The following is a 12,280-nucleotide window of genomic DNA, read 5'->3' as shown; positions in this document are numbered from 1 at the left end:
CCGTCCCTGCAGATACACTTGCAACCTGCCATGCAACACATTGCAACCTGTCTTTGTTCAAAGATTGTGATTTCTGCCTTGCATTTCTGTGCTGTGGCATGGAAGAAGAGTGAGCAGGGCTTTTTTCAAGCATTTGTGCCTGCCTTGCAGCCCCAACTGTCCAATTTCCCCCAGCAAAACAAAAACCTCGGCGGGCTGCGCAGTCAGGGGTAGTGGCACTGTGTCATCTGAACGTTTTCACATTGATGCAAAAGCTTGCAGAAATACTCAGGACGCACAGGTAGTTTGCCCTGGCTTCTAGGGCCGTTCATCCATACTACAATGCTCGCCAGGGATACCTGCACTTATTTATGCAGGGCTCCAGCGAGGCTCATCTCCAGTGCTCCTCAGGATGAGGCCCTTTCTCAGCAACCTACCTGGGAGAAAACTGTGAGTAGGCTTCTTCCAAGCTTGCATACAGCTTTGTGTCCTTATATGTGCTGGGAGAAAAGGGGTTAGACTAGCAGGTTTTAACATCCCTTATCTTCATCAAGTCAAACTTCCAGTGTAACACAAGGTGTAGCCATTTCTCCCCAGTAAGTTGTTGTTCTCTAGTAGGTTCTGTGCTTGAGGATGTTGGATCTGCCAGAAGATATCCTGGCTTTAAAGGTGTTAGCTGCTGCCAGTTACTGTTACCCAGCGCCCGCAGTCAGGTAAGCGGCACTCAACAAAGTACAGGGGCTGACAGTATGCAAATCTTTGGAATTCAGAAACTGGATGCTGCTCCGTTAGTAGGTATTTGCTCTCCTTTCCTACATTGTGGGCTGCTGGGATCTTAATTTCTTCAGGGCGAGAAGGTCAGGACGTTTAATCTGGATCTTTTCCCCAAGAGGTCCTGGCTGGCTGCTGCTTCATTTGACTTCAGCAGGAAATTAGGGTCTTGAGCACTTCCAATCAGTCATTGAAAAGCCTCCTCTTGTAAGTGTTTGCTCTTTAGTAAACGTACTTAGGAAATTAATCCACTTGAGATCAAAGGTGTGAGACCTGTATTACTGAAATATTTTATAAACTAATGTACCTCGCTTATGGAATCCTGTTCTCATTGAATTTGGTGACAATTTGTCAGAGAGAGTAAGAACTGACCATTATTAACCTTGAAAAGATTCTCAAGCAACGTGATACCAGACATTTTATTATTTTCAATTACCTAGTGTCTGCCCCATTTTTTTAGAGTTTTGTTTATACTGCTATGGGCCTCATAAACAGATTGCCATTTACTGAAAACATTATTTTATGAGTGAATGAAACTCATGATTTCCTGTAATAGCCAACTGCACTAATAGAAGGGTCTGACTTTTATCAACTAAATTGTTGATGAACCAGCAGTGGGAGCCAGCAAAGCCTCCATGCGCCAGTGGCACACCCAGCACTGCAAAGTGCCCTGCACTGTCATCCTTCACTGTGGCATTCTGCATATTTCCTTCTTTTTAAAAATACACAAGGCAGGCTCTTCAGTTTGGTTAGCAATGTACATTTTTCTTAATAGCTAATAATAGGCGTTTGTTTGTTTAGGGTAACTACTAACTATTTGGACTGTCACTGGCATCATAACATCAGTCACTGTGTATTATTCCAGTAATTCAGTAATTCCCTGTTTGGCTTAGACAAAAATTAGCGATAAATTAAATTCAGTAGTATTTCAATGCCAGGTGATTTTGTAGTGCTTATAAAAATCTCTAACATTAGAGTGATGGTGGATCTTTACAGTAATCTATTATTTTGTGGAAAAGAAAGCCGATGCAGTTCCATATAAATACTTAATAAGGTAATAAATGTAGCAAAACAAAATCTGATACTGGATTTTTTTAGATTCAGATTTAAAATACATATATTTTTCCTACTCTTGCATATGCTAGCAAATTCAGGAAGGAAATCAATCAGAATATATGTAACAAGGTAACACGATAGATAGCCCTCCAGAAACGGTGTGAATCTTTGCAGTGCATCGGAGTGCAGTAATGCAAGAGTTCTCTAAGGTGCTTAGGAGCACTTCAAACCCAGGCCTTATTTTTCTAGTGGTTTGCGGAACCTGTGAGTTGATTCGCCAGGAGAGTGTTTTTAACTGAGGTGAGGCTCTGGCTCTGGGTGGAGTGCTCGCTCCTCTGTGGCTTAACGTACACCCAGAGGAGACACTTCAGGTTCAACTCGGCAAGCCGAGCAAGGCAGCTGGGCTCGGCAGGCCTGCAGCTGCCCGCCTGGATGTGTCCCTCGCGGGACAGTTCTGGGTCTTAGCGACGTTGTCCTGTCCTGATTAACTCTTCTTGTTCTGGAGTTGGTTGGAGCTAGAGTTGCCTTTATTTGGCATGGATTTACCATTCTGTGCTAAAACTCCATTCCTTTCCATTGCAGGTTGGGATCACAACCATGCCTACTAGCTGCTGCGTGCAGAATGAAGATATGTATGTTACAAAGCTTGGCTGGGCTATTGAGGACCTGGTTTGAATGCATTAGATATATATGAGACTAGGCAGCAGGAAATTGTGCCGAAATCTCAAGGTTTTAGGGGTTCTTCTAACACCTAGCAGAGGCACTATTGTGAAAGTACACAAATAGGATTATAAATTGCAATTTGAAGAAGAGGGCCTACTTATGTTTGCGAGAGGAAGTAAATCCAAGCCCATGGTTTCTTTTTTTCCTCTCAGCAGAAAGAATAATGTGTAATGAATGTCTCATGTCTGAAACACTGGGCTGGATTCATCAAAGGGAGTTAGTAATTACCAAATTGAGAGAATCATGAAGCGCTTTTCTAAATTTGAAAGGCTCATCAAGAATAGATCAGGAGCAGGCAAAATTAATAGTTATGAACTCATTTCCATAGAAATGGACTTATTAGCAAGCATGCCAGCTGCCTAAAATTATAAGGTCTTTTCCTTGTGCTTGCAGGAAATAATCTTTTTTTATAAAAGTAATTCTGACTTTTTATTTTTTATTGCTCCTCTAAACTAGAGTTTGGCAAAATCCTTCTAAACCAGGAAAAGATTTCACTGAACAATAGAAATATTTAACTAAAAAGAGAAGAAAGACATGGAAAGGAGAAGTGATTTATAGTCCTTGGATTCCATCAGACTCTTCCCAATAGTGCAAACTTATTTAAGAGGAAAATGGAGTAAGTCTCAAGAAAAAGCTGAAAAATCTTTATAGGATAAGTTTCCTTTAGCAGGATTTAATGGCTGATAACAGCATGAGTTACAGTCATCGTCTTCTCTGCTAGTGGATTTTCCCACTGGTAGTGTTTTGTCTTCACCAGGCAGTTGCAGATCAACAGTGACTACAAAGACCAACGTACCGGCCACCAGCTACAAATCAGACTAAAAGCTGAAGACTTGCCATGGCAGGGTGGAACGACTTGTTTTAAATAGTGTTATAGTGTAATGCCGCATAGCCAGGAGAGAAATTTAGATACAGGTGTTGCAATGTGGATTTATCAGCTAATGGAGCTAACCTTTAAGGTCTTGATTATGGTTTAATTTATCTCCGGTTTTACTTTAGCAACCTCCATCCATTTCAGTGGAAGAAGGCAGTGGTCTCCCACATGGTATTATAGAGGATGGTTAATCAATTGCAAGAATTATGAATATAGTACCAGTCTTCCTGCTAGGAGAGAAGCCTGTGTAGGATAAGAGATGCAGCAGCCAGCAGGAAGGCACTAGTCTGAGGAAGAAAGAAATTCACTTTCCAGGCTTTATCATGGGCCCATTATAGTTGTAACCTGGGAAGAGACTTAGAACAAAGAGGGTTAGTCTGTGGAGTACTCTGTGTCCCAGATACTGTAACACTTGGCATTGCTTGAAGGCTGAATCTTTGTCCTAAAGAGAAAAAAAGGGAGACAATAATTTTAGAGAGAATTCATTGACCTGCTGTTCCATAGGTAACTAGAAACCTGCTGGTGAATAAAGGAGTTCAGAAAGTTGAATACTGGTTTGCTAAAGCTATGTACTCAGTGGAGAAACTGTAAGTGAAAGGTGGTTAGATACAGTAAGTCCATCTCTTTCAGAAAAAGTGGATCCTTCTTTAATCAATAAGTCATGCTACATGAGTTGCTTCTGAGACAAAGCAGAAAACATTTGACAAGCAATGTTGTTTTTCCAGGTGATGATAAGGAGGATTCTCTTTGGAACCAGGACCCAGGAAGTGAGCTTTACTTCAGTTCATGTTAATGTGAGATCTGAAGAAGGTTTATGTATGTGAGTTGCTGCTCTTTTCTAGATGCACAGAGACTCATTTCTAATCTAGCGGTGTATAACCATGTCTGCCTTTAAATGAGACTTAGGTTTTTATGCTTTTATATGTTTTTATGCTTCTGTAGCTATACGGCCGTGCTAAGGATGCAGTGAAGGTCTTCACATATTTACAGGCACAAGAGTCATTTTACTCCCTGGCAATTACTTCAGCTTTCTATATAGGCAAGACACACACATGCTTTTCTTAGGGAGATCTGAGTCCCAGTCTGTCTTAAAAATATAAACACACTATTACGGTTACTATTTGGATGCGTAAAAAGGAAAACAGGGAAGGAATAATTGAAGGCATGATGGACCGAGCTCAAAGAAGTGCCAATCAGTGGGACATGTGGAATGGATTTATCAGTGAGACTAACCCTACGTATTATTTAAGTGGTGAATCTAAAGCAAAACCCTCCATCAGTGGTTTTGTTCGGAATTTGAGACACTTGGTGTTTTTGTGAGTGGCAACTATTGACTTTAACAGATTGAACCTAAATTGCAGATCTAAACATACCTTGACCCGCCAAATATGTAGATGCATTGTTAGTGTAAAGCTCATCTCTAAACTTTATTTGTGTTGTGAGCACATTTATCTTCTGTAATTTAGATAAAACAAACTGCGAGAAGTGCTATGCAGAACACTATGAAGTTGAGTACCACATCGTGGTGCCCACAGTGGTTATGTTTTTAACAGAAATGGTTTAATTACATCCCTAATATTGTGTAATAATATTTCTCTTAAAAGTTTTTTGCTGATTGTCTGGTTGGCCACCCTAAAAATGCCTTAATAGCATCTAGTTTTGCCTGGAGGTAGATATTATCTTCTGTCAGCATGGAAAATATTTATCCTCCAGGCATTGAAGCATATGTTTGTGGTGTTTATTGTCAGAAAGAAAAACATGAAAATCAATAATTCCTGTTCAGATTTTTTTTCTTTACAATGCGCCTTCAGAAACATATGGCAAACCCAGATTCAGCCTCTGTGCAGTTAGGAAGAGGAAAGGGATGTTTGTAGCGGCACACAAACTCTGTTCTTTGTAGTGGCAGGCTAAAACTGTCTATGAGCACAGCTCTTGGAGTCATGATAGGGTAAGGGCACACAAATAGTGTCCCGTGGGACAGGCTGGAGGGTGGGTGATTACTGAGGGGTGCTAACGTGCACAGCACATGTCCTTGGATTGCGAACAAGCGCTCTCATGCTCACGGTAAGAGCACATTCATGTCATTACAGAATGCCCTAACATGCTGCAAATTCAGGCTTTAACCTATTTTATGAGCACTTACCGTGAAACTTCAGTAATATTTATAACATCGGTTGTCTTGTCAACAGAATATGATTAAGCAATTGGGTCTGCAGTGAAGTTAGCTGCCTTTCCCATCCCACCCCTATGTTTTGAAGCTGCATCAGGTCTCCACACTGCGGGTGTCTGTCTGGGAAGTTGCGGCAGGAACTTGTATGCTGCTTTGTAAAGTACCTTAATTTTTGTGGGAGTAAAGTGCTGGATGAGCAGAGGTCTGTTTTCTAAATAGGTCCCTGCTGTGGATATGCCAAGTGGTGTTGGTTAAATCTTGGTGTCTGTTTTCTTCTCTGCAACATGAAGATAAGATCTGTCTTTCTATTATTAATAGTTACATAGTGTTGGGCCAGAGGAGAGTGCTAAGTGGTGTTGTTAACAAAAGAAGCAGAAGTAATTTTTAAATACAGTTTTGAATACTGTGCATTTACATCCATTTCTTTACCTTTAAACTTTTATTTCCAGATGAGAAATGTATAATGATCACCATATAATTACAAATCTGCACCACTGATGAGAAGAACGTTTTCATGAATTGAAAAATAATCTACCCCCCATTTTTTGTCATGTAGAATTTCTGCAAATCTGTTTTTTCACTGAGATAAAGACAAGTTTGGGTTTGAAAGACTACTTCCTCCCACCCCACCCCCCAAGAGCTCATTTCTGATACAGCATAAGGAACGACCAAGTATTCTGTTGTTTCGGAACATCAGTATTTGCAGAAACAAAATTATAATAATGCTATATTAAATAATTTAGCAACATCTGTGCAATGCAGTTCCCAGGGTTTGGGGCTTGTTCTGTAAATTCATTGTGATTACAGAGAATGCATGCCTGAGTTTAATGGGAAAAATACCTCCATTTCAGGAAACTAAAAGATACAGTGTCCCCTTACCTATAAAGTATAGCCGTTGCCCAGTCTGTAGTTTGATTTAGGTTTCTGTCAGTGTCTTCAAGTTTGTATGTTGAATTTAATGATTACTCTTCTGATGAACAGAAAAGAGAAATAAAAAAATATTTTGTTATTAACATCCTGCTGATGTTGTGGGAAATTTGTTTTTTTTTTTTCCAGAGCAAACATGTCCTCCTACGAGATCCTGCAGATGGACTTCGAGATCGACAACACTAGCAGCCTGGCAGGGGCCCAGCAAATTACTTGGCAGGTGGAATACCCTCGAGATGACTCTCTGAGTGAACTGGTGGTCTCTGAGATCTTTGTCAGCCGAACAATGTTTGTGGGAATTGTTCCTCTCGCAATGGTAAGAATCTGCTGCTGCTTCTTTTTGTTAAATGCTTCCGTTGATTCTCGTTAGTATTCAAGGGAATGTGAGCCATTTTATTATATGCTACTTCCTGTGCACCTGCTGCAAGTGATTTAAATGCAAAAAATACATTTCAATAATATTTTATTTACCTGATATGCCATAATGGCTCCTTGGAAACCATTTGAGTCTTTTGTGAAAATCCTTCACTGTTTGTGGATTACTGGCCTGGTACATGGTAATAGCTCCTTTGGAGCCATTGTCTTCTGGTGTATTAATGTGACTGCCATGCATGTGCTCTAAGGGTAAATGTTGCAATTAGTTGGGACATTTTCAATTAAATAAATTAGCATGCATGTGTGAGGAACTTCATTGTTAAACCAAACAACTGGACTGTTTTCTGCTTTGCTTTTCCCCAAAGAGCCACACAGTCCAGTGAGCTGCAAAGTGTCAGTTTAATAACAGATCCGTTTTGAGTTACAGAGGAAGGACAAAATACTTTCTGAAGATGTAGGTGTTGGACCTATTTTCCAGGCAGGGTTTAAGGTGTATGTGTGCAGAAAGCTTAAAGATGATGGTTTATTTACAAAATGCAAATATCTCCTTCTAAAATCAAATGCACCTTTTTTAGGAGAGACCTTTGGCCTACGCTTGGGCCTGATGGACCTTTTAGTACTAGAGCTTTAAGCTTACACACGACCAGTGATTTCATTGGGGATATTCTGGTGTAAAACTAGAGAAACAGCCAGAAAGCCTGGATGCTACACCGGTTCCCTCAGAAACACTCTGTTAATTTTTGTTTACTTTCTTATGAACATTTGCCCTTCCTTTCTGAGTCAGTCTGTGCTGGCTTGCTTTCTATTACACCGTATAGCCAACAAATAGTGATGTTCTCCTCTGCATGACTGCTAGCTTCTCCTACTAGGACAGAAACAAGGAAAGATTCTTGTAATGGTAAACAAGACCCTAAATAATTTTAATTTCCAGTTCTCACTGCCAAAGGCTACACTTATGGGCAGCTCGGTGATAGAGGAGAAATTATATGCAGAAAAGTCAATACAGAATTTTCTTCTAGTGGTTTTGGTGGGGGTTTTTTTCAGTGTGTAGGGGATGAAACAAAACTCTTAATTGTGTGGATGGAATATTACCAAGTAGTAATGGTGAATCAGATATAATAATGACAGAATGTGGTCATGAACAGCCTTGCATGTAGCATTGCTGGTTTCAGATGGATAGCATGGAGTTTGTGCTGCGCAGAGCACCACAGATAGAAATGAAAAGCGAATTCAAACCAAAAGCCCAGTGCGAATGTTTAATCAGAGCTTTGCTGCTGTCCCTTGCAAGGGTTTTGCCAGGGTTTTACTTATCTCTTTGCAGTTATGGCAGATGCTGGCCACTTCAGTTGTCTCTGAATGTCCTTGGACAAAATCAGGCTGAACCTGAATTCAAAGTAGAGCTAATCTAGTCTCTGACTCTTTGTCATCGTAAACTAACCATGGAGTAAAGGAAAAATCTTCTTTTGTGAATTTATGACTGTAGTCCTTAAATGGGGGTCTCATGTGGGCTATTACTTGGTTGTTGCATGTGAGCATCCTTGACTGGCTTGGCCCAAGGCTGATAGGAGGACTGATGACAGCGATGGCAGAAACAACAGCTTGTATTCGCATTTCTTTCCCTTATGTTTGCCAGTTTGCAGTGCTGCTTCATTTAACAGTCACTAACTGGTGCAGGTTCTGGCACTGCACTGCCTGGTCAGGAGCAAAAAATAATTGCTCCATGCATTATCCTGTGTTGTTCAGAGAAACACGTTCCCAAGGCCCAGAGTTCTGACTGAACTAAATGCATTTTAATGTTCGTTCCTCTTCAGGATTTGCCTCTCTCGTTGGTGAGGCCTTCTGAGTGCCAGTGGTATCTGTAAAGGAGAGTTTTGTCATCTCCTGGACTTTGTTCCCCCAGAAGAGCACCACAGAAGGATCTAGAAACCAGTGTGTTTCCATGCCTTTGCCATTGCATTGAACATAAATTACTTGCTGCTCCTTTTCAGTGTAAACATTGAATATTTATAGATGAAAACATAGAGTTCCTTAGACAGTTGAGGTTTGAGCAAAACATTCAGTCCTTGATTTGCAGGAGTGAACGTTTTGATGGGCTTACCAAAACCTCATGGTGTTTCAGTGGTAATGACACCAGCATTTTCATGAAGAAGCGCAGCTCAGTGTCATGAAGAAGAAAAATTTCTTTCCAGTAAGAAGATTGAGGTGGATTCAATAACAGCTCAGTGGAGGAGAAATTAGCTGTGAAATCCTGCAAAACAAAAAAGAACTTTAATGTGTGGATCTCTTTCTGTAGGCCACTTTGGTTCTTTTAATAAAAAGACATCCTCTTCCATACAGGTTGGAACAGCATGTTTCGTTGCTGCAGTTGGTCATGAGTTTGTCTTTGTTTTCTGTGCTACTTTCTTAAACAGGAGAAAATTGAAAGAGCCCCCAGATAATTTATTCTGTCATTGCATTGTGGTGACTCTGGAGACAGCGATGGGGATTTTTTTTTCATTACTAGCTTGCTTTTCTTTGTAGATAAATATATGGGAGACTGCATGGTAAAGGTTTGAATAATAGCCTGATGAAAAGAGCTGATCTTTTGCTTTAGTGAGTTTATGAAGCCCTTAACATCAGATCTCGTGTTCTTAACATTTACATCTGATAGCAAGCTTGAAAGACTTTCTTTTGTTTTTGTTTTTGTTTTTTTTTTCTTTTGGGTTTTTCAAAATGAGGATACAGCCAATTTTTGCACATTATGTAGCAAAAAATAGTTCCTTATTAGCAGACAATCTTACTGTAATGAATCAATATTGCAGATTATTTCTGACTAGTCCTTTGGTATCAAATCAGCAGTGCATTAATAAGCACTGTTTTGAGATGCATAGGAGGAAGCAGAGCCAGGGAGAAGAGTCTACAGGTGAAATCCTGGCCAGGATAGCAGCCATCAGCTGTGCTCTGTGCCTGCTCTTAGCCTGCTTCTGAGATGAGTTTATCCAACATAACTTGGTGAAAAAACATTATGATAAACTGCAATGCCTATATGCTGTAACTAAAAGGGAACAGAGAGTTTTAAGCCTTGATACGGACATGAGGAAGTAACTGGAAACTTGTTAGGTGTGAGAAAAGTAGAAATACTTAGTGTAGCAAAACCAGCTGTTCTTCCTTCTGTATGATAACTGTAAAAATAATGTGGGTTTCTTGAGGGGTTTTGCATATTTTTTGGAAGCGGACTAAGATACAATCTTGGAATATTGGGAATTCCTCCCAAACTATCCATTTTAACTTGAATGATCCTCCATATAATAAATCCGTGTGTTATTTATTGCCAAATTCAGTGCATTCAAAATACATAAATAAAACATTTGCACGAATGAGAGAAAGTAAAATAAAATTTCATATTGAAAGAGAGCGTGCTTTCTGCACCATCTGACAGTTCTCCCCAAATCCTTGAGCTCCTTCTAATTGAAACATCCAGTTTCAACAACTACACAGGGCCAGACGGTTGGGATTTCCAAGGGAACTACATCCAGATGGAAACAGCACAGTCCAGTAATTTTAGGGTTTGCTTTCTGAAAGTCTTATCTCTACTTCTGGGTGAGCGATGTAGACTCTGTGCGCAGAGAGGATGCTGCGGGAACGCAGACCATCCCTGGCTGGCATGGAAAAGAAAAAAGAAATTACCAGGATGGGTGATCGCGACTGCACGCAGCCTGCGCTCTCGCAGGAGCTGGTTTGGATGACACCTGTGATAACCCTGCTGCTGCTGTGAGGGTCGGCTTGCTTCCTGGAGTTCTTATGGCTCTGCCTGTAAATCAGGTGCCTGCTGAGAGGCTTCGGTCCTGTAGCACTTATTATAGAGGAACATAGTGGGGAATGCTCTCGCTAAGCTATAGTGTCATTTCCATCATTCCCAGCTGCTGAGAACAGTGTGGAAAAGGAGTGACCCAGTCTGTGTGCGTACAGCCAAAGTTGTGTGGGAAAACACATTCAGTTTTACTGAGGAACGTTTTGAGATGTGAAAGGACAGCAGAGTATCTTTCAGCCTGTCCCTCCCCCCAAGCAAACAAACAAACAACCACCACCCCTAGTTTTTGTTTAGTCCAAACATGACCCTGTTACTGCTTAGCAGGTGACCAGAGCACCAGTTCAAAATCAATTCAGAGCACAAAGCGCTTATTGTCTCGCTGGCACCATTTCCAGCCTCACGTATGGTCTGATCCCAGATGGTGTTGCTGTGTGCATCTTACACCACTTTAGAAACAGATTGTTTATTTTGTCAAGTATTCAGTTTTCATTTCCTTATGCTGAGATGAACACGCAGGATTCTGGGCCTCTCAAACCTACCCTACCTGATCTTTGTTTTAGAAACTGACTGCTCTCCTGAAGTGCTTATACCCATAGCCTGCATTTTGTTCCTGGAAGGTTTTGTTTCTGAAGAGGAGGCTAGATTGGGAAATTCATCCCTTCTGAGCATGAAAATTGGATATACGCTTAATTGCCCTCTTGTATAGCCGTAGAGGTATAAAAATATATGTATTGAGACAAGTGTCATAAAATACCCAGATATGTATGTAGGGGAAGTATGTAGGAAAATACAGGATTCTTTCTTAGTTACTTTTTTCCAGACTGCTTTAGAAGTGGTCAGTGAAAGTCTAAGTTTTTTGGACAATGGGCTGAGGAAACAAAAAGCTCAAAATGTAGCAACCTCTGAAATCCCTCAGGGTGCTGCTGGTTTAATCCCGGTATGGTTCCTGTTAGGAAGCAGGGGCAGTGGATTTGAAACAAATGAAAACTGTCTACGTGTGTGTATTCCTTTATAAGTGCAATTTTGCAAGTCATTCACATGAATTTTCTGTGAACTGTGGCATATAAAATACGCAAAGATGCGGTGTCCTGTAACTGCTAGAGCATTTTCTGACAGCTAAAAGGGATGGGATGGGCCTGCTTACAAGGGAAAATAAATAAATGCTAATTCCTAAATCTCCATGCAAATTAACAAATTATTTTTTCCTTAAGTACTCTATTATTATTTAGTATTTATGTAGTGTTTTATATTTTCAGAACACTTTAGAGACATAAATTAATCAGACCTGAATAACCCAAGCTTGATGAGAATGGAAAATTAAATGGAAATTAAGTCACTCTTACTGAGCTTTACCCATTTCTGAATGATTTGTAAGTCACTTTTCATACTCAAGGGTACTTCTTAAAACACTTTAAAAAAAAATCTTACAATACTATTGCTTATTATCACTAAAAACTGTTTTGGTTAGAAAAGAGGTAGGATTTATACCGTCAAGAACTAATGACAGCACAGATGAGTGGCTTTGAAGAATGTAAATGCTGTTTTATCACCTAAAGCTGTGCATAACTATTTAAGCCGATTTAATTCAGGTAAAAATGCATGGATGGGAGGATTG

At 40.3% G+C, this 12,280-nt stretch overlaps 1 protein-coding gene across 1 annotated transcript in view; it reads left to right on the top strand.

Moving 5' to 3' along the window:
- The window catches only part of LOC104617831 (transmembrane protein 132B-like), a gene marked incomplete at its 3' end in the record, with an annotated part of 137,824 nt that overhangs the window by 98,092 nt on the left and 27,452 nt on the right, over positions 1-12,280 (top strand). Inside the window, exon 3 of the mRNA XM_010283254.1 lies at positions 6,630-6,816. Within this exon, the coding sequence (XP_010281556.1) occupies positions 6,630-6,816 (187 nt within the window). The remainder of the gene's footprint in view (positions 1-6,629; positions 6,817-12,280) is intronic.

This window comes from Phaethon lepturus, unplaced genomic scaffold, assembly GCF_000687285.1.
Source record: "Phaethon lepturus isolate BGI_N335 unplaced genomic scaffold, ASM68728v1 scaffold11583, whole genome shotgun sequence".
NCBI lineage: Eukaryota > Metazoa > Chordata > Aves > Phaethontiformes > Phaethontidae > Phaethon > Phaethon lepturus.
The sequence above is the reverse complement of the archived record's forward strand: the minus strand, read 5'-3'. Positions and strand labels throughout refer to the sequence as shown.